The 21194-nt window shown below is 61.5% G+C and overlaps 2 protein-coding genes across 26 annotated transcripts in view; one reads left to right on the top strand and one right to left on the bottom strand.

Annotated features, from left to right (window-relative positions):
* TBCD (tubulin folding cofactor D) overlaps positions 1-18432 on the top strand; it is a 180341-nt gene extending 161909 nt beyond the window's left edge. For all 5 annotated transcript variants that reach the window (XM_089318508.1, XM_002723042.6, XM_089318509.1 and 2 more), the window contains 16 exons: positions 471-533; positions 1240-1316; positions 1459-1540; positions 3577-3695; positions 5136-5227; positions 5622-5762; positions 6822-6905; positions 7302-7460; positions 7527-7665; positions 8318-8439; positions 11014-11091; positions 12326-12415; positions 12768-12855; positions 13389-13498; positions 14886-14970; positions 18207-18432. In XM_089318508.1, the coding sequence (XP_089174634.1) occupies positions 471-533; positions 1240-1316; positions 1459-1540; positions 3577-3695; positions 5136-5227; positions 5622-5762; positions 6822-6905; positions 7302-7460; positions 7527-7665; positions 8318-8439; positions 11014-11091; positions 12326-12415; positions 12768-12855; positions 13389-13498; positions 14886-14970; positions 18207-18221 (1544 nt within the window). In that variant the 3' untranslated portion in view covers positions 18222-18432. The remainder of the gene's footprint in view (positions 1-470; positions 534-1239; positions 1317-1458; positions 1541-3576; positions 3696-5135; positions 5228-5621; positions 5763-6821; positions 6906-7301; positions 7461-7526; positions 7666-8317; positions 8440-11013; positions 11092-12325; positions 12416-12767; positions 12856-13388; positions 13499-14885; positions 14971-18206) is intronic.
* Positions 17608-21194, bottom strand: part of QTGAL (queuosine-tRNA galactosyltransferase) — a 97931-nt gene continuing 94344 nt past the window's right edge. For 6 of the 21 annotated variants that reach the window (XR_016224368.1, XM_070060062.2, XM_089318518.1 and 3 more), the window contains 2 exons: positions 19992-20088; positions 19533-19890 (listed from right to left, as the gene is read on the bottom strand). Coding sequence is in view for 16 of the 21 variants with exons in the window: in XM_070060062.2 (XP_069916163.1) it covers positions 20008-20088 (81 nt within the window). In the remaining 5 variants the exon portion in view is untranslated. Of the gene's footprint in view, positions 17998-18035; positions 18410-19532; positions 19895-19991; positions 20089-21194 lie in introns of those variants that run through there. The other 15 variants (XR_016224367.1, XM_070060064.2, XM_089318527.1 and 12 more) reach the window with 5 other exon arrangements.

Genomic DNA, 21194 nt, shown 5'->3' with positions numbered 1-21194 from the left:
TCAATATTAGCCACGGGTGTTCCACAGCTGGTCCAGGACCGCCCCTCAGGGTGGTAAGGCCCCACTGCCGCTGCTCCTGTGCCCTGACTTTGCGCCTGCACCACCTCTGTGAACCACTGAGTGCTCCTACCTCCTACGGGAGCTGTGCTTGGGTGCGCCTTGGCTCAGGCAATCAGATGCTCTGCCGTGCGCCTTGCTGCGCAAGGAAACGCGTGGTGCGCTCTGGAGGGCAGGCAGGTCTCGCTGCTCTGGGCACCCTGAGCCTCTCTGGGCCTGGCCTGTGTTCTTCTGCTGCCCAGCCCAGGGACCACGCCTGCCCCTGGGCGCGGGAGGGATCTGCATGTTCCCAACCCAGGCAGGGGGAGGCAGAAGGTCGCTCTCTGCTGGCGGGGCACCTCTCAGATACAGCAGGTTGCAGGGACGGCCACGGACACCTGGGGAAGTAATGTTGCGTTTACCCTCTCTTCTAGTGTGCGTTTTAATAGAAAAGTTATCACTCTCCAGAATGCCCTTCAAAGGGGACGCCGTCATTGGTGAGTGTTTTCCTGTTAGCCACTCACATGTTTGCCCGAACTTCTAGAACGGCTGCAGGCTCCAAAGAGAAGTTGCCCTGTGGGGATGGACAGTGCAGGGGCTGAGGTTTAAGGTGGCAGCGCCACCCTCCCTACAAACAAAGGCAGCCTGTGTCCCACCTCTCCTGGGTGCCCTGCACGGTGCTGGCCACGCTAGCTCAGTCCCCTCTCCCAGGCAGGTGGACGAGCACCCAAGTAACCAGGCCCTGTGTCCCAGGAAAATACCTGCAGCTGGCACCCAGGGCCGCGTGAGCAGCAGGAAGTGCCAACCCCGCCACAGCCTCAGGACCCAAGACGGGGGCTGTGGGGCTGGCTGTGTCCTGGGTCTCTGCTGCTGTGGGAGTTGGGACCTTGTTCCTTTTCTTTGCCTGCTGTTGGCGCTGAGTTGAATGTTTGGGTTTGCGCCGATGGGAGGAGACAGGCAGTAAAAGGCCATTGGGAGCTCGCCGTGCACCAAAGGCGCCACTTCCCACAGTGCAGCGTACGAGTCGTTCAGCTTGCAGAGTGTAACATGTCGTGGCCAGGAGGCGACTCTCCCGGGAATGTTAGGTTTCCTGCAGACGCGCCTAATGCTTTCACTTTAGAGTTAGTGGGAGATACGTTTGTTGATCTCAATTTCAGCCGAATATTCTAATTGGGTAAATGAACATCCATGGTTCCTTGACAGGTGGCTGGCGGTGGCTGATAGATGACACGTTCAGGAGCCTGTATCTCATCTCAAGTCATTCCAGACAGCAGATCAAGGTAGAGTGAGCACAGCACCGCCGCCCGCACTGCACACGTGCACATGTGGTGCCGCCGCCCCTCCCGGACTCGGAGCAGCCGCGGGCGCCAGGGTGGGGGCTTTGCCTGGCGGAGCCTCCGCACTCAGGTTCTGTTCTTTTAGGAGGCAGCCGTCTCGGCCCTGGCCGCACTCTGCCGCCAGTACTACATGGAGGAGCCGGGGAAGGCAGATGCTGCGGTTCAGGGTGAGTGGACGGGGCAGGTCCTCCCCTGCAGGCTCCAGGAGGGCGGGCGAGGGCCGGGCTTGTGCTGCTCATCTTGCAGCGGTCCTGAGTGGTGACGGGCGTCAGGAAGGGCGGAGAAAGGACTCTGGGTGATCTGGGGACGCTCCTCTCGGGCCCGAGCAGCTTTTGCTTTGTTGTCACACACTCAGGTGTGCCATCCGCCCCGAGGACCACTGTGTGGCCACTCATCCCAGGCCAGTGTCACCGGGCCACGTCTAGAGTCAGCTGTCACTCAGTTCAGCCGTGTTTTCCTACTTCGTCTCCCAGTTCCAGCCCCTCCTGTGCGGAGCCCTGGCCTGCCAGGGGCCGACTTGCTGGCTCTTTCCTCCTGTGTGTCCCCTCGCATCTCCTTGGTGCTTCTGTGCACTGTGCCCTTCCCGCCTGACTGCTGTCAGCTCAGCGCTGCTTTCCCGGCGCTCCCGAGCCTCGGTCACGCTTCCTCCTGGGAGTCTGTCTGTCGAAGCAGCGGTTGCTTCACTCCTCTCCGTCTCCTTTTTGTTTGAGAGACAGAGAGCTCTCGTCCCGTGGCTCACTCTGCCAGATGCCAGCAGCAGCCAGGGCTGGTACGAGCTGTCCTGTGCACCATCTGGCTCCCGCCTGTCCCTGCCGTGCTGGACAAAGTGGGCGTGAGGATGCTGCCCCCTTGCCCCCTCGCTGCCCAGCAGGGCCGTCCCGGACCAGCTGTGGCTGTGTCGAGCTGGTTTCTGGCACTGTAGGCTCTCGTTCATGAGCACGGTCTCACATCTTTAACAGTGTGTCATTTTCATCGGCTGTGTTAGTCTCCAACATTTCTTCATATTCTGTGTGACACATGCCTTGCAGTCACATCAAGAGTATATGAAACAGTATTTTAGGTTACAAAGTATAAAAGTCACGTGTGCCAGTCAAAACTGCTGTGATTTCTATGAAAATTAGCAGATAGCCTACAGTTGGGTCTCTGGACAGGCTTTGTAAGCTAGAGATGTTTTACAGCAGCCCCGCGCCACAGGCGACGGTAGCCTTTACCAGTTGGATTAGTGGGGTCTCGCTGAGCTTTCTGCGTGAGAACTCCCTTCGTGTCAGTGTGAATTGAGAGGGAAAGGAGAGCGGAAATTGCTCTGCTAAGGTGAGTCTCTGGGCTGTGAAGATGATGGAGACGCTGAGTCACTTAGTGGGTGCAACTCGAACTCCACGGTGTGTGTTTCCACCTGGCACGAAGACAGGAGACATGCCCGGGTCCAAGGGCCTGCCCTGCTGGATCAAACAGCCGTGACCGGGGCTGGGGGTACAGCAGAGAGGACGCGCAGAGGCGCTGGCTGCCTGTGTGCCTCTGAGCCGTGTCCCTTCCTTTCTGAACCTTGGGTGCGCGCCAGCCCTGCCTCGGTTGTCACTGTTCCCCCACTGCTCCCTCACAGCCCTGGGCTCACACCCGGCTGGGTTTGCTGCGTTCTGCGTTTGTGAGGAAGACACTGTTTCTGCAGTAAGCATTTTTTGTCCTTAGTGAATAACAAAGGAGCACTGTGAATGTGTCTCCTGCTGTCCTAATCCTTTGGAGTTCATTTTCCTAGAAGGAAGCCCTGTGGTTAGAGTTGCTTTTGAAAACCTTGAAATGGGGAAGGCACCTGACCGCCCAGTAGGCCGCTGGCGGGACCCCCGTGTCCGCCTGCCTGCAGCCTCCCGCTGAGGTGCTCTGCTGGGGGCAGCCGTGAGGGCTCGGAGGCCTGGTCCCCGACTCTGGCCCAGCCATGGCAGGCATCTGGGGAGTGAACCCGTGGACAGGAGTGTGCGCAGCCCTCTCCCTCCCTCCCTCTCTCTGTCTCCCTCTCTCTGTCCCTCTTGGATAAAACCACCTTGGAACGATTCCTTCTTGGCATGTTTTGACATGCACCGCTTGGGAACTGTGTCTGCTTTGGAAGCCAGAAGCAGTGGCTGTCTCCCTTGAACGCCATCTTGCTGGCCTGTGGAGTGTGTTGGTGTGCCCGTGACTGATGGTGCCGTGGCTCTCTGCTGCTTTTCAGAGGAGCTGATTGGGCAGTATCTGGCTGAGCTCCGGAGCCCCGAGGAGATGACACGCTGCGGCTTCTCGCTCGCCCTGGGCGCCCTTCCAGACTTCCTTCTGAGAGGCAAGCTGCAGCAGGTGACGTGCACGTGTGGGCAGAGCGTCAGACCACCAACAGTCCATGCGGGGCCTGTGGCTGGGAGGGATCTCTGAAGCCAGCGTGTGGCTGTGGGGAGCAGGGGGAGCAGCGCCCAGGGCTGTGCCAGCTGTCCTGCTCCCAGGCTGGGTTGTGGGCATAATGGCTGCCGCGGCAAGGCTGTGGCAAACTCCGGCTGGTCTGCACGGAGGCTCCCAGGACTCCTCCTCCCAAGTCAGCCATGGCCGTGGGTCCCTGCCTGCCCCTCAGAGACAAAGAACCTCTGTGGCTTTACCCGGCACCCCCCAAGGCAGTGGTGGCCTGAGCTAGGAGCACGGATGTCCTGGGGGCCCGATCTGCAGGGTGTGCTGGCTGGGGCCCTCACCCAGCCCCCAGATCTTCCCTCTGCTGTCAACTGCAGAGGCACTCGTACCCGCGGCTGCTCTCAGGCCCTCGCCCCACAGGGGACGCTCGCATCCTCACCACTCCCGAGCCCCTAAGTCTCACTGCCTCCTTCACGTCTGCCGTCGCTGCACTGGCTGCCCCTTGTCAGCCTCTCAGTGACCACAGTCCTTGTGCTGAGCTCCTGGCAGGGCCTGGCGGTGCCACACAGCCAGCTGCCTGCTAGCCTCGTCCCCCAAACCTGTCTTCCCTCCCCACTGAACCACCACCGAATCCTGTGGGTTTTTTTTTTTTATGATGGATTTATTTATTTGAGAGGTGAAGTTCCAGAGACGGGGTGGGGGGGTGGGGGAGAAGAGAGAGAAGAAAGGGAGTAGAGAAAGAGAGAGAGGTTGGTCTTCCATCCACTGGTTCATTCCCCAATTGGCTGCAACGGCTGGAGCTATGCCTATCCAAAGCCAGGAGCTTCTTCTAGGTCTCCCATGCTGGTGCAGGGGCCCAAGGACCTGGGCCATGTTCCACTGCTTTCCCAGGCCACAGCAGAGAGCTGGATTGGAAGTGGAGCAGCCAGGACATGAATGGGCACCCATATGGGATGCTGATGCTGCAGGCGAAGGCTTAGCCTACTCTGCCACAGCGCTGGCCCCAGAGTCCTGTTTGTCCCAGCTGCTCCCTGCCGAACCTGGACCGAGGCAGGAACAGGCTGTGGGCATGGTCGTTCCCGCACAAACCCCGGTGCCCTCCCTCGCCCTGAGCCCACGTAGCTGCTGTTGTGTCTGAAACCCTCGATGTGTGGACAGAGACAGAGCCTGGAAGGAGCACGTTTTCATTTGTCTTCTGCCAGGTCCAGGAGTGGACAGGGGGAACCTTGCCCAGGGCGAGGCTGGGACTTGGCAGTGGCATGGGCCGCAGGCTCTGTCTCTGAGTCCGGAGCTGCGGCCGGGCCTGTGGCTGTGAGGGGGGTGCTGCCAGCCATCTGGGGACTAAGGCCTAGCTGCTCCACAGGTGGTGGCGCCACGGTGACTTTTCACTGCTTTCAGGTTCTTGCGGGCTTGAGAGCCGTTACCCAGACTTCTCCCGGGAACGTGAGCTTTGCCGAGTCCAGGAGAGACGGCTTGAAGGCGATCTCCAGGTGAGTCTGTGAGCCCAGCACCGGGCGCTGTCAGGAGCCCAGTCGGAGCACTGTATGTTTTATGTTCCAGTTCCTTCCTCTTTCAGAGTTCTCAGTGTTTCTGTGTGGAGGCTCGTTAGCAGTGAGTCCTGCTTACGACAGACGTCCAGCCCACAGAGCGTTGCCTTCCCTTGAGTTGGCCTGGGCGACCTCGGTGTGGGGCCGGGCGCTGGCACGCTGGCCGTGCCCACCCGCACAGGCAGCCCCACTCCTGCTCCTGACGTTGGTGTCAGCCCCCTCCTCGGTGTGGAGGCTGGAGGACTGGCCACGCCGTGGGCAAGGGGCTCTGCGGCAGGAAGAGGCTGCCAGGCCACGGGCGTGCGCTGTTACTTACCTCTTACGTTTTCCACGGCAGCGTTTGCCAGACGGTGGGTGTGAGAGCAGAGGGCGCCCCGGACGAAGCTCTGTGCAGAGAGAACGTGTCCCAGGTGTACTGTGCGCTGCTGGGCTGTATGAACGACTACACCACGGACAGCAGGGGCGACATGGGAGCCTGGTAAGGGTGGCACTCGTCTGCCGAGTGTCCCTGCGTGTCGCGTGGTTTCCACTGTGCCAGTGGCCTCAAGGCGGGACCTGGTCTGCACGCAGAAGCACCGTCTCAGTGCCGCTGTGCTGCAGTAGGTGCCTGCTGTGGGCTCTGGCGCCTGTGGTGGAGGCCGGGCGTGGCTGCTTCCTGCCATGGTGGATGTGGCACAGCCTCCTGGGGCCCCTGGGTGTGCGGCCCTGCTCTCCCTCCTGCAGACGTGTGCTCGGCCGGCTGTGTGCAGCCTCACCTCGGGCCGCACGGTGCAGACCTGGGACCCCACTTGTAGCATATGCCCCCTTCCCCAGGGCTCCCCACAGTGCTTTGCAGTGTGGGGCCCCTGCCCGCCCCAGGGCCCCCATAGCATGTTGCTGAGCCCTCGCCCAGTGAGCAGCTGCGTGTGCTCTGGCTGGTGAGGTCCTCACAGGGGGCCCAGCCTCGTCTCCGGGGCAGCTCCCGTCCTGCCAGCTGTGCGGGTGCTGTTGGCCTGCCATGTCCAGTCCCCTGCGGCAGCGGGGGTGGCCTTTGGTGGCCTTGTCTGCGCCGCGTCTGCTGTGGACCTCCCAGCCTGGGTGCCTTCCCTCTTCAGGACCTCCTGGCCTCGTAGCACAGACCCAGCGTGGGTGCAGAGCGCTGCCTGGGTGAGCAGGAGTGGCCGGGGGCTGTGCCCTGGAGGCTCGGGCTGCTTTTGCCCTGCGGTTAGGCAGTAGGCTTCGCTGTCTTTCACACACACCATGTTGTGGGGAGGGCGCGATGGCGCAGCGGAGGCAGCACCACTGGCCCATGTTGGGGGACTCCTGTTGTGTGCGGACGGTGTCCTGGGGTGCAGACTCGGCCTCCTCCAGGGGACGCTTCCTGCGGAGGGGGATGCTCGGACGTCTGGGGCCCTGCGTGTGGCTGGCGGTCTCCCCACGTGCAGGGGGTCTCTGACACTCCTCGGAGATGGGCCCCATGTGGCGTGTGTGTGGGTCCATCTTGGGCGGCTGGAGTCTCCTCCCACACGGAGCTTCCCTGCGTGTCTTCACCCCACAGGGTCCGTGAGGCCGCCATGACCAGCCTGATGGACCTGACGCTTCTGCTGGCCCAGAGCTGCCCCGAGCTGATCGAAGCCCACGTGTGAGTGTCACGGGGGCACCTTCTCCCCACACCAGCCTCTCAGCCTCTCAGCCCCTGCTGCCCTGCCTGGACCCCTCTTCAAGACCCTCTGCTCGGCGCCCCAGGCCGCTGGCCTCCCTCCCCCTGCCACTGCTGTGTTGCTGAGGCCGTCAGAGCACCCACTGGGGCGACTCCTGGTCCAGGTCTCTAGTGCCTCCTGCCTCTTCCCTGCCACCTCCCCCTCCTTCCTCTCTGCTCTCACCCCGCCCGGGACCCCACACCCACCCTGTAACGGCTTCTTCATCAGTGTGCACTGAGCACACTTGGGGATTCTGGGTTGGGAAGGTGGCCCCCGGACTCTGTCCCCTGCTGGCCAGGGAGCGGGGTTGTGCTGAGCGCGCCCGGTCTCTCTTACAGCTGTGAGCGGATCATGTGCTGCGTGGCCCAGCAGGCGAGCGAGAAGATCGACCGGTTCCGTGCTCACGCTGCCCGCGTGTTCCTGACGCTCCTGCACTTTGACAGCCCTCCCATCCCCCACGTGCCTCACCGAGGAGACCTGGAAAGGCTGTTTCCCAGGTACTGTGGGGGTGGGCTCCCCCCATGCCGGCCCCCAGCGCGGCCTCACGGTGCTGCCCCCTGCAGGTCTGACATGGCCTCTGTGAACTGGAACGCACCCTCCCAGGCCTTCCCTCTCATCACCCAGCTGCTGGGGCTGCCTGCCTACCGCTACCACGTCCTGCTGGGCCTGGCTGTGTCTGTGGGTGGCCTGACAGCGTCCACGGTGAGGAGGCAAAGGGCCGGGCTGGGGGTCGGGGCTGGGGAGGTGGAGCGGCCCTGTGAGGTGTTGCCACCGTCTCCTGCAGGAACACTGTGCAGAGCCACGTTGCGGCCCCACCCTACACGGGCGTGGCTGATGCTTTGGTGGCCTTCTGTGGCCTTGCTCAGGGCGCGTTGCTCCACATCTGGACGTGCAGTTTGAAACGTTTCTTTACAGCATTTGAAGTTTTGGTATTATTAGAAATGAGTACTGACGCTTTTCTATTATATTTTTAGCTGATCACTCCTGCTGCCTAAGGAGCAGCTCCTTTGTCTTATGTTTTTCCTTTGGGACATTTTACAACGTGCATGAAAGCCCAGAGAATGCTTTAGTGGACATCCCGGGCCAGTGCGTCCCTCCTGGTCCCCAGTGGGGTTCCAGACCCACCTCGCGCCAGTGTCTCGGGGTCATAGGTCCTGTGGGCACTCGGCTTGCTGGCGGTCACGCAGCCCTGACAGGACGGCTGTCAGCAACCAGCCCCTTCTGCTGCTGTGCCCGGTGGCCGTGCCCGGTGGCCGTGCCGGCCGAGCGGCTACAGCCCTTGTCCCTGTCACCTCAGCCCGGGGGCCGCGGGGGGGCGGTGCTGCTGCCTCACGCTGTCATCTCCGTGTCACAGGTCAGGCAGTCTACGCACAGCCTCTTTGAGTACATGAAGGGGATCCAGAGTGACCCACAGGCCCTGGGCAGCTTCAGCGAGACCCTGCTGCAGGTCTTTGAGGACCACCTTCTGACTGACAGGTGTGTGGAGGTGTGGGCGGCACGGAAGACTCGCACCCTGTGTCCACGGGCCCCGGGGCCTTAGCAGGAGGGGTGGCACAGTCGCACAGGGCCAGTTGGCCACTGCCAGTCGTTGGAGTGGGCACTGGCTCACCTGGGCCCTCTCCTGGCCAGCGCTGTCCATTTCAAAGACGGTGAACAAGGACCCAGGATATGGGACGTGGTTCTCGTCTGTCAGGAGCTGCCCGTGCTCCTGAGCGCCTGTGGGGGGATCATGACTTGAGAAACGGGACGGTTTCCTGTCCATTTGGGCTGCAGCTTTTTAGCTGTTTTACACAGAAGTGGGGTACAGACCCCACAGGTCCCGACGTCAGAATTGAGAGCCTCCCCTGGAGCCCTCCAGGGGACTGCTGGGTCCTTGGTGTCCTCTCCGCACACGGAGCCCAGCCAGCGGCCTTGTCTCTTCCTGTGAACCTCTGCTGAGGGAGGAGGGACGGGGAGGCCACGCATCGTGGTGACACATGTGCACCTGTGAACACCAGTGTCCCACAGTGAAGACCGTAGCCACCGTGGCTTTGTTAGCATCTCCTGGGATTCGGTTTGAGTGAACCACGTGGCATGTGTCGTGTGTGCTGGCTGTGTTGTCCACTGCGTGTCACTGGGGATGGACCAGGATTCACCCGTGGACAGGCATTTGGGCGGCTTCCGTCTGGGCTGTTAGAAGGCCACAGGGAACGTGCTGGTCCAGCCAGCTCTCCACCGGGGGTCACTGTGCTCGGCGCCTCTGTTCCCACCGCCAGCCCCCAAGCAGGCACCTCACCTGCTGTGTGGACTTCCTGTCAGTTGGTTCCGAGGGGTGGAGTGGCTGGGTCATGGGGCAGTGAATGTTTTTTACGTTTTCCCAGCATCCCCGCTGGTGGCGTCATGAGCGCTGGTCGTCCCCTGTCCTCACCAGCACTTGGAACGGGGTCTTTCTCCTTGTAGCCCCTGCTTTGTGGGTTCCCCAGTGGCTTCAGCTTGTACTTCCCTGGCGATGACGATGCGGAGCAGGCTGCGGGGCGCCGTCTGTGCGCCTCGCGGCTCCCGGCCACTCTGGGCTCAGATTTTTTTGTATGCACCAGACGGACCCTTTGTCAAGCAGCTGACTGGCAGGTGTCTCAGGCTGTGGCTTGTCTCCTGTCGCTTCCCTCACCTTGACCAGATCCGTGTGTCTGCGTGTTCTGTGGCCTGTGGTTTCCAGGTCGTGTCTGAGAATCTGCCTGCTCTGAGTGCACAGATCCTGTTTTGCCACAGAAGTTTCATGGTTTCAGGTTTACGTTTGCTAACTGTTGTTTTCAGTTTTGTTTGTGTGCATGTGTGGTCAGTACTTGTTTTTATGTTTTTTAAAGGATTTATTTATTTGAAAGACAAAGTGACAGAGGAGATAGGAGATTTTTTAAAGATCTCTTTTTTTTTAAATTTTTTATTTTTTATTATTATTATTTTTTTGACAGGCAAAGTGGACAGTGAGAGAGAAGAGAGACAGAGAGAAAGGTCTTCCTTTTGCCGTTGGTTCACCCTCCAATGGCCGCCGCGGCCGGCGCGCTGCGGCCGGCGCACCGCGCTGATCCGATGGCAGGAGCCAGGAGCCAGGTGCTTTTCCTGGTCTCCCATGGGGTGCAGGGCCCAAGCACCTGGGCCATCCTCCACTGCACTCCCTGGCCACAGCAGAGAGCTGGCCTGGAAGAGGGGCAACCGGGACAGAATCCGGCGCCCCGACCGGGACTAGAACCCGGTGTGCCGGCGCCGCTAGGCGGAGGATTAGCCTAGTGAGCCGCGGCGCCGGCCTGATAGGAGATTTTCCATCCGCTGGTTCGCTCCCTAAATGGCCACAACGGCCAGGACGGGGCCAGGCTCTAGGCAGGAGCCTGGGCTCCATCTGGGTCACCCACGTGGGTGACAGGCGTCATCTGCTGCCCTCTCAGTGCCTTAGCAGGGAGTTGGATTGGGAGCAGAGCAGCTGGGACTTGAACCGGACTCTGATCTGGGATGCCCGCGTCACGGGGGCTGAACCCGCCGTGCCATAGTCCCCGTGCCCAGCACCGGCTGCTGGGAGGCCTCCCCTGGTCTTTGTGGGAGCCAGACGTGCAGGTTTATTGTGGACTCCCCCGTGCTCCAGCCTTTCCTGCCCCAGCCCCACGCTGTCTCGGGCGTGTCGACTTTGCCGTGGCTTCTGTCAGCCTCAGGCTCGTTCTCTTCCCGGTGGCTCAGGGTTCCCCTGACCCTCCGGTGCTTCCTGCTGGCACCCAGGTCGCTGTCGCGCTCCCCAGCCGGCGCTGCCCGTGGCCCCCCCTCCTCCCGGCGCTGCCCGTGACCCCTCCTCCTCCCGGCACTGCCCGTGGCCTCTCCTCCCGGCGATGCCCGTGGCCCCCCCTCCTCCCGGCATTGCCCGTGACCCCTCCTCCTCCCGGCACTGCCCGTGGCCACTCCTCCCAGCGCTGCCCGTGGCCCCTCCTCCTCCCGGCATTGCCCGTGGCCCCCCCTCCTCCCGGCGCTGCCCGTGGCCTCTCCTCCTCCGGCGCTGCCCGTGGCCTCACGCTCATCCTCTCCCCTCAGGGTCACCGTGCCGCTACTGAAGATGCTTGACCAGATGCTGGCCAACGGGTGCTTTGAGGTCTTCGGCGTGGAGGAGAAGTGAGGCTTTTACTCAACACCTCTTTCCTGGTTACGCCTAAGGAGCTCAGTTTTGAAGGAAAAATACTTTGTTCCAGAGATCAGAATTCTTGGAGACAGTTCTCGTGCCCACAGAGCCAGCTTTTATACAGACTGTGGTTCTGGCCAGCAGGCATCGGGGGAGGAGCGGGGGCCGGGCAGGCTCGTCCAGCCAGCAGCTGAGGTGTCTGGGTGGGCGCTGGCAGGTGGGACTAGAGTCACAGAGGGCCTGTGGGTGAACGAGGGTCACGGGGACCCCTGGTGAGAGCTGGGGCCCCCTGCAGGCAGAGCAGGTGGGCTCAGCTCTGTCTGCTTCCGTGGGGCCCTCGGCCTCTGTATTCCTGGGGGTGCCTATTCCCGTTTCCAGGCTGGCTTTCTGGGCCATCTGGACCACTGGGACGCAGCCCCAGCCCCAGCTGAGAGGCCTGCGTGCATCTGGCCCTGTGCCTGGGCTGCACTGTCTGGGTGACAGCCCGGAGCCTGGGCCTCTGCCTGCGTCAGGGTCAAGTTCTGGTCCTATTGCTGCTGAAGACTCGAAACAAAGGCTGCGCCTCCCGGCACCCCCGGTGGCAGCCAAGGCCCCAGGCCGAGGACAGACCGTGGGCAGGGACAGGTCGGCTGAGCTGGCAGCCATGTGGCCAGCTAGCGGCAGAGGGGCTGGAGACTGCTGGGTGCACATGGACCAGTGGACGTGCGGGTTGCTCTGGTGAGGGGTGTGGGAGAGAAGTGGGGCCGGCTGCAGGCCGAGTGCCGAGCAGCCCGAGGATGGAGCCGCGCTTCCCTGAGGCAAGTGGGCTCGCAGAGGGCCCACGGGGTTGGCACAGTCTGGGTGGGAGGAGCCAGAGGCTGAGGACCAGTGATGGGCGTGCTGGTCACTCGGTCCTCAGCAAGCATCACAGTGGCTGGGGCCAGACCCGGGGCACGGGGACTCTGAGCGACCGTGAGGTCTGGAAGGGACATGGCTGTGAGCTCCTCGTCTGGTCTTCACCCCAGGGGGATGCGGTTCTCCCTGGGAGCTGCTGACACAGCTGACGGGGCCGCCTGCGACCCTGATCCTGTGAGCCGCAGGGTGGGGACGTGGGCGGTGGTTGTCCGCTTGCCAAGCAGTTACCGCTCCTGTCACCTCGGTGTCACTGGAGCTGGCCTCTGGTCACTTGGTGGCAGCAGCTGCCCTGAGTGCCACAGGCACAGCCCTGAGTGCCTGCCCTCCTTCCAGCCACCCCTTCTGTGTGCGGCTGCTCGCGCTCTGCAAGAGAGAGACCAGCAAGTCCAGAGACGTCCAGAAGCTCCGCTCAGTCACCGCCGTGTGAGTCGAGCCTGTCCCAGGCGGTGAGGGGAGGGGCTCGGGGGCTCCAGGTGGGGGCTGTAGTTACGGTTAGTCCTAAGGCTGCCTAAATGGTGTGTTCTGGTGTCTGTTTTTAATAATCGTAGTGCATGCCGGGCTGTGATGGTGACCCAGCCGTTCCTGCTGGCACATGGGCACCAGGCTGGCCCCTGTGCCGGGGTGAGGGTGTGGGGCTTCACGAGGGCCCCAGAGAAGTCCTGAAGTGAGGCGGTTTGCACAGGCACAGAACCAGCTCCCCGGCCTGCGGGAGCTGTGTGCTCGTGCACCCGCGTGCAGCCCGGCAGGCACTCGTGACGGCTCTCCGGCTGTGCAGGTTCTGTGGGATGGTGCAGTTCCGTGGTGACGTGAGGAAGAAGGTGCTCCTGCAGCTGCTGCTGCTGCTGTGCCACCCGTTCCCTGTGGTGAGTGCGCGGCTGGGTGCGTCCACCTGTGGCCCAGGACGCTCTGGGGGTGCAGGCCGCGGAAGCAGGGCAGCAGGTTCTCTGGGTTCTGCTGGCTCCAGTCCAGGGGCCCCTGCACCCAGAACCCCGCCCCAGGGTTAGGTCCCCGGGATTTCTTTCCAAGATCCACAGGTGGCATTTTCCTACAAGGTAAAAACCTTTTGCACAAAGCAGTGTTTCTTAGAGAGGTGGCCGGGGCCACGGCCTCGGCACCCTCCGGGGCCGTCAGCACCACCTCTTGGGTCCTAACCTGCTGGCTGAGGGCCTCTGGGGAGGCCTGGGGATTCTGAGCCCCCCACCCATGCGATGTTACCAGCATGGCACAGGCAGGAAAGCAAGCACGTGGGGTGGTTTTCCTCTGGGTGGGGGAGAGGGGGCTTCTTGAGGGAGTGGAGTGAGGGAGTGGCCTGGCTGGCTGCCGCGGACATGGTGGGCAGTGGGGGCGCCCCTACTCCCGTTACCTCTGCTATGTCCTCGTGTGCTGCTCCCCCCAGATCCGCAAGAGCACAGCGAGCCAGGTGTATGAAATGGTGCTGACCTACAGCGACGTGGTGGGTGTGGACGTCCTGGAAGAGGTCATGGCGGTGCTCAGCGACACGGCGTGGTGAGTGGGGGCCCCCCCCTTCTGTCCCCGAGTGCACCAGGCTCTGCTGAGAGTCCAGCTGTGGGGGCCCGGGCTCCAGTTTCTCTGTGGAGGGCTGGCGGCTCTGCCCCTTGGCGGCAGGCTCCTTGGCTCCGTGTGCTGCCGTTCCATTAGAACACGGTGCGGGGGTGAGTGACCCCGAGGCTGCTGCCCCGACTCCCCTGGGGAGGGCCCTGGGTCTTCGCTGAGTTACTGAGGCCACGTGCGGCTTCAGAGACGACAAGGAGCGGGGAGTCCCCACAGTGGGGAGGGCGGGCGGGTGGAGGAGCAGAAGCGCTGCAGGCGGGGGTCCGGTGTGCTGGGCCGAGGTCCTGGAAGCATTCTGGTGCTCACCGTGACGGCAGCAGCAAGCACTCTGGTGCTGCGTGCTGTGCTCCAGGGGCCAGTGCACGCTCTCGCACACGTGCACACACACATGCTCACACACTCATTTACCTGCATACATGCGCTCACGTATACACGCGGTCACACTGGCCATCACTGCACGCTCCTGGGCACACACTGTCACCTGCTCACCTGTGCACTCACGGACACACACACTCCCATCTTAGGTGGCGCAGGCGTTTGGACACCAGGGGTCGGGGTCTCTGTGCTGGCCCCAGACACCAGCACCAGGGCTGTCAGGGTCCACGCACCCTGCTCAGCAGGCGAGGGGGCGGGGGGTGGCCTGCTCGTTTCCCTGAGGGCGGGGCCGTCACTGCCAGGGTCACTCCCATTTCTGCCTCCCTGGAAGAACGCCTGGTATGGCAGCCACGGTGTGCAAAGCCTGGTGACTGACCGGGCCTTGAGGCCGTCCTCAGCCAGATCCTGAGCGTCTGCTTGCAACGGGCAGGGGGAGCAAGGGCCGCGCTGTCAGCGCCGCACCTGCCAGTGCTGTGGGCTTCAGCAGGGCAGGGAGCTCTTTCCCCGTAACTTAGACCCCTTTTCTGTAAAACTTCAAATAATATAAAGTAGCTTTTCCTGTTACATAAAAGAAACACACCCAGTACTTCTCCATGGCATTGCTAAGCCTAGCTTTCATTTTTAATGAAAATAATACATGGCTGGATTCAAATAAAACTTACTTAAATAAAAGAAAAAAGCCATAATGAAGTCTGTGCCGCCCTGGGTTGGGCCGCAGCCCCTCCCCCAGCAGTGGCGAGGGAGGGTAGCCACCTCCGAAGGTGTCTTTTCTGCCTGCTGCCCGAGCGAGCATCCGCCTGGGTGTGGGTCCCAGGGTGAGTGGGGCAGCTTTCCCCCAGTTCTGGATCCAGGGTGACGGGGCCTCTGCCCAGCAGTAGAGGGTCCCTGGGAGTTGGTGCTAAGTGCACATTTGGTGCTGGGCCTCACGGCGCTCTTCCCTCCTCAGGGAGGCAGAGCTCCCGGTCGTGAGAGGACAGCGGAATCGCCTGTGTGACCTCCTCAGCGTGCCCAGACCACAGCTGGTCTCCAAGGTAAACCGAGTAACCCACGCTGCCCACTCGTGGGACCCCGGGGGAACCCGGTCCTCCTGGGCGGCCGGGCTGTGTGAGCGACAGAGCTGCTTGCCCCTGGCCTGCGAGGCTCCCACTCCAGGGCCCCCGTGCTCCCTGTCCTCACCTGTCTGCTCCCAGGAGTGGCAGGGCTGAGGGCGCTTGGCTCTTCCTCCTGCAGCCGAGAGAACAAGCGAGCGGGGGTCTCGGGGTCTCGCAGGCACTGGGAACTCGAGCTCACCTGGCCCAGGCCAGCTGTTGAGCGCTGAGGGTGCTGCCCCGAGCACGCCCAGGCCTCTGCACTTGTCACACACGTGCCGTCAGCACGCCTCTCGACTTGCAGTGCCACTGGGCACCAGCCGACGCGAGATGCTCCTCCCACTGTCATGTGCCTCGAGCCGCGTGGCCCCTCATCCTGCCTCTCGAGACTCCCCCATCCCCGCTCTGACCTTTCCCGCGCCGCCTCCGCTGTCGCCTCCCTGACGCAGTGTCCATCGCAGCCGCCTCTCGCCTTCCACGTCCCGAGGCCCTGGTGCCTGCAGCTGTGGCTCCTGAGGGTCCGTGTCTGCCCCGGGGAGTTTCACGATAGTCCACACACACTCTTGCCCTGCTGTCCGTGCTGTCAGTCCTCGTGTGCTGGTGCCCGTCGCGCTCCCGCCCTGCTTGTCGGGGTCGTCTGCCTCCAGGCACCCTTCTCCCTCGGTCCGACACATTCCAACCTGCCAGCCCCTTCTTTCTTTGAGAAACCTTTGCCTACTATGAGGTCACTCCACCTCCTGATTTTCCTGAAAGCTTTTTATAACACAGAAACTGGCAGTTCACCTGGCTGATGGTTGTTGCCTGGGGGTGAGAGGGGTTGTGTCCAGCTGAGCCGACTCCACTCTTGGCACCAAGTGACAAGTCAGGTGACAGCCCGTGAGAGAGAGGCGGTCTTCCCTGTCCTGGCCATGGATCTGGACCCATCCGTATCCCAGGCGCGGGCTCATCCTAGGTCATGAGTTCGTTCTTCAAGTACCTTGATTCTTCTTGGCTCTTTTATTTCCATAAAGCTTTCCGCATCAGCTCAGCGTGCAGCGTAAAGCCGGCCAGGAGCTGGGCTGAGGTCACGTGCAGCCCGAACGTTGACTCAGGCAGCACTGGCAACTGACGCTGCGCATCTTTAAAAAGAAGTGGGGGAGGGGGCAACCCAGGGAAGAGGGGAGGGCTGGTTCACTCCCCATGCAGCTGTAATGGCCAGGGCTGGGCCAGGCCAAAGCCAGGAATTCCACCGTCCTCTCCCGCGTGGGTGGCAGGGGCCGCATCAGCAGCAGGGCAGCCAGGACTTGGTCTGGCACTCTGTGTGGGATGCTGGCGTCACAGTCACAGGCGGTGGTTTCACCGACTGCCGCTACACCTATTTTTGTCACCGTCCCTGGGTTCTTGCATAGTCTGGGATGTGTCTCTGGTTCCCTTGGCCGGGGCTGACCTTGGTGAGCCGTCCGTGGCTACCTGGCTTTTCATCAGTAGCGTTTCACGTGGACTCTGAGGACTCGCATCTTCTTACCCGTCGGCTCCTGCGTGGCCCACTTTATCCGTTAGAGCCCACAGGTGATTACTCGCAGTTGTGTTAAATTCCTGGTCTGGTAACTCCGACGTCCGCCGTGGCCGAGTCTGATCCTGGTGTTGCTTTCTCCTGGCGTTGTGCCTGTCGGGCCGTGTGCTGGGTGCAGTCACGGGACCTTGACACCTTGACTCTGAGGACGCAGCGTCCTGGCTGCCAGCTGCTGCCAAACGTTTGCTGGAGTGGGGTTCCAGAGCCGCGGCTCCTCCAGGACCTCTGTCCATGCTCAGCCCGGACTCTGGCCTTGGCGTCCTCCTCAGAGGGCTTCGGTCGCACACTCTTTCACGCGTCTCTCCTGGGGCTCTGCTGGTGTGCGGGCAGGATGTGGGTGAACCCCCCAGTCTCCCAGGGGCCCCGCCTCAGTCTGCCCTCACGGGTGCTGTTGTGGGGGCAGCTCACTGTGTGTGCAGTGCGTACGCACAGCTGCGTAAGGTCCCTGGAGAGGAGGCCCCTGGGTGCAGAAGCTCCCGATAGCCCCGCCAGAGCCTGGGCTGCTCACGGAGGCAAAGTACAGTGCTTCAGTGCCCGCAGGTTTCGGCCCAGCCGCCTCTGCTCTGGGGAGCTGACCGTGGCTACAGTTCTTGCGTCTCGGCTCTGTTGTACAGTGGGTGATGCCTCCAGTTCTTGACCCACTGCAGCTGACCCCACTGCCGCCGAGGACCCCACCAAACCGTCTGGCTGTGCTCCCCGACTCCATCTTGACCCTGTGTCCCTGTCTCTCCCTTCAGTCTCGTCAGCGCTCATGAAACTTGAAACTGTGTACCCGGAGCTTGCAGTCTAGGCTGTGACACGTCCTGCTGGTGGACAGGCTCCGTCAGGGACAGGGCTGCCTGGTGCTGCCACACCCACACTGGGGCTTCTGGGTCTGTGATACCTGTCCCTCCCTGCCCCGCTTTCAGCCTCGTGTTCGTACGTCTCAGTGGTCTTTCTCTGCAGTTCGTGGTCAGGTCACGCCTCCGCTCCCGTGGAGCAACCTGCGTTAGCTGGGATGTTTTATCCATCTAGGTGACCACTGACGTGGGCCCACACCTAGCACCGTTGCTTGTCCTCACTTGGATTTTTACTGGTTTCGTTCCTCCCTGCTCTTCTGTTGGTGATGATGTGGTAAGAGGATCCCAGCATCAGCTGTGGCTCTGCCGCCCCCCTTCAGGCTCTCCACGGACACTGGGGTCTCCCAGCTGCCAGGGGGGCTCCTGTGAGCAAGGCGGTGGATCTTCTAGGCTGCGCTCTGCCTGCTGGGTCCTCTCAGCCCCTTCACTTCTCGGTTGTTCCTGCCGTTTACTTTGTGTGTGCCGTCCGCTGGGCACTGATTTAGTCGTCGTTTGACATTTTTGTCTGTCTCCATTCCCAGTGCTGTACCCAGGCCCTCACACCATGGTGGCAACAGGCTGTGTGTTGTTCACGGTCTCCTGAGGGTAGAGGCCAAACTCAACATCAGACTTGCAAGTTCAGTGTGCTTTTTACATTTTTATTAGGGAAAACTTCAAGCGTTCATGAAGGTTACAGGGGCAATTAGTGAGCCTCCCCACAAGGCACCTGGCCTCCAGTTGTTGGGGACATGGCGGAGACACGCAGGAGGTGGTGCTGGCCAGCCTGACCCTGTCCTGTCTGTCTGCAGCCTGGGGCCTGCTGACGCTGGTCCGGGAGCCGAGCCCTCGAGCTGCCTGGTGGAGGACTTCCTGTCCCCAATGGAGGAGTGGATGCCGGCAGTCAACATGGAGCCCTGCGGTGACCATGCCTCGAGGTTCCCAGCAGAGGGCGCTGTGCTTTGGGGATCTGGGTGTTGATGCTTCTGCCTTTACTTACACACAAACATGCTTCCTATAAAATCATGTACCACACGGTCAGTGCCTTCGTCTGTCTCTGAGACCGATGCACGCGAGAGCAGCAGAGCCGGCCCCCGGGGAGACGAGGCTGTGGTGGGCCCTCTTGCCGTGGAGGGTGCGCCTGCTCCAGGAATCAGGGTCTGCCCAGTCACGTTTCTCCGCTGAGATGGAAATCATGATACAAAGGCCAGAGGAGCCGCTAAGCCCCAGCTGCAGGAGTGGTGGGCCTCCCTCCCACCTCCACATACGGGCCTGTTGCACAAGCCCACGGCGCTGCCCGTGTGCAGTTTAGGAGGGACAGGTATGCAGCCAGCGGCTCTGCCACACCTGCAGGGGACTGTCCGTGTGTGTCCCAGGGTGACGTGGGATGCAGACGACTGGTCTGTTCCTGAAGCAGGCGTACCTCACGGACGCCGTGTGCCCGCTGTGCGGCAGCCACTGAGGGCTCTTGGCAAACATGGCCTCTGCTTCTGTCCCTGTGGGTGCTCGCACTGGTCCATCCTAGAGCGAGGTGGGGCGATGATATGGGTAAGAAGTGAACCCGTTAGCAGCTCCACCCTGTCCATCCAGGGTCCTGTCATGCTCACAGGACCTTGGGGTGCCCCCAGCACCACCTGGTGGGCAGCGGCCCCCTCTTGAGCTGCTACTGTTGCTGAATGAGAGCCACACATCGGAGACTCAGAGGAAGCTCCTGGCTCAGCCCCAGCCTTTGCGGCCATTTGGGGAGTGGACCAGTGGATGGAAGACCTTTCTCATTCTCTCAACCTTTCAAATAAATAAAAAAGAAATCTTAAAAATATTTTGAGTAAATTTAAGGCAAGTTCTGTCAGTAGACTGCCGTGAACTATGACGAGCAATCCAGCTGAACAGGAAGCTGTCAGACTGTCCCACGTGTGCCCGCAGCTGGGGTCACTGCCTCTGAAGACATTAAACATTCAGGAGGAGACGGGCTAACCCACGCGCAGAGTGCATGTTACTGAAATTGGTGTGTTCAGTGTGAAATTTAGCAAGCGTATGATGCAAACACAAAAGCCTGCCCTAATGGTACATGTGCAGGATGCAGACACACTGTGTGCACACATACTTTCAATAACAGACTCATTTTAAAAATGCATGGCTTTAAAAGAAATTATAATGAAAATATATTTAATGCAAGTTAATAAAATAATGTGAGGCCGGTACCGCGGCTAATCCTCCGCCTTGCGGCACTGGCACACCAGGGTTCTAGTCCTGGTCGGGGCGCCGGATTCTGTCCTGGTTGCCCCTCTTCCAGGCCAGCTCTCTGCTGTGGCCAGGGAGTGCAGTGGAGGATGGCCCAAGTGCTTGGGCCCTGCACCCCATGGGAGAAGAAGCACCTGGCTCCTGCCATCGGATCAGCATGGTGCGCCGGCCGCAGTGCGCTGACCGTGGCGGCCATTGGAGGGTGAACCAACGGCAAAAGGAAGACCTTTCTCTCTGTCTCTCTCACTGTCCACTCTGCCTGTCCAAAAAAAAAATCAAAATAGAAGGGACGGTGAAAATTGGCTGAACGTAAAATGCAGGCAGAGAGATGAGTGAGGCGGCTCAAGCAGACCCACCTGGAGGGCTGTGCTCTCAGCTGAAGTGCAGGAAGTCCCGGCCCTCGAGCAAGTGCAGCGACCGCAGGTTCTCCTCAAACTCGCCCCCTGTGAGGTCCTGTGGAGGGAGCAGAGGGTCCAGCTTGGTCCAGCCTCCTGTGGCTCCAGGAGGCCACGGCAGAGCCTCCCGCTGGGGCGAGGGTGTGGGCTTGCCTGGGTCCACTTTCTGCTAATAGGCTGAAGGACAGCAGAGCTGGTAGCGTCTGGTGCTGCTCACACACTAGTCCTGTCAGTCATCAGGGTATGTGGGAGGGGTCTGAGGAGGTCCCAGCCCCTCCCTGCACATGGTATCTGCCCCCTCCCCTGGCCATCCAAGGCAGACCCACCTTCTTCCCCCACCCCTGTGCCCCAACCCAGAACCTGCAGGCAACGCCCGCCCAGTCGCCATGCAGTGACCCCCATAGGAGGCTCCTGGAACAGGAACTGCATGTCAGGGCCACCGGCTGCCCGCTGGCTCTGCCTGATCCCTCCCGCCTGCCACCCCCATCCTCGCAGCAGACAAACCAGGCCTTGCCTCTGGGTGCCCAAATACTTGTCCTGTGGACTGGTTCTGGCCAGGCTGCCCAGCTCTGACACCCCTGCCTGGGGCCACAGGTTTAGCAAATGCCCGCTAAGTACAAGATCAGGGGGATCTAGGTGCCCCACCCCCAGCACCTGTCGCCCAGGCTTCCTCCTGCCTGGAGGACTCGGCTCCTGAAGACACAGCAGGCATCACGGCGGGTGTGAGTCCGGGCCTCACTCATCCATCTGTCCTGCCTGGCTCTACCCCTACCCAGGCTGTGTCGGAGTCTGTACTGGCTCTGCCACTGCTGTGACTACTGATCCCTGACTAGAACTACTTCAGTGAAGAACATTCTGCCTGGAGAGACTGAAATGTTTGCCCTGTGCCCTCTCTCGGGCCCCCTTCTTCCTCCTCTTATCTCTGTCAACACATCGGGCTCAGAGGCCAGGCCTGCCCAGAGTCTGGCTCAACAGTAAATAAAACAGCCTGAAAATCAGCTGGACTGGAGGTCGACATGTCCCGGTAGGAGTGGCGGGGAACACGTTTGCAAGACATAAACCCAGCAATGGCCAGCACCCAGAAGTCAGAACTCTTATGGATCATGAGAAACATCACACAAGAGGTGTCCCCAGTGCCCAGCAGAGGGACGCAGGACACTGTGG

This window comes from Oryctolagus cuniculus, chromosome 17, assembly GCF_051225735.1.
Source record: "Oryctolagus cuniculus isolate XC-2025 breed Fujian yellow rabbit chromosome 17, ASM5122573v1, whole genome shotgun sequence".
NCBI lineage: Eukaryota > Metazoa > Chordata > Mammalia > Lagomorpha > Leporidae > Oryctolagus > Oryctolagus cuniculus.
Note: the sequence above shows the minus strand (reverse complement) of the source record. Positions and strands in the feature narration are given on the sequence as shown.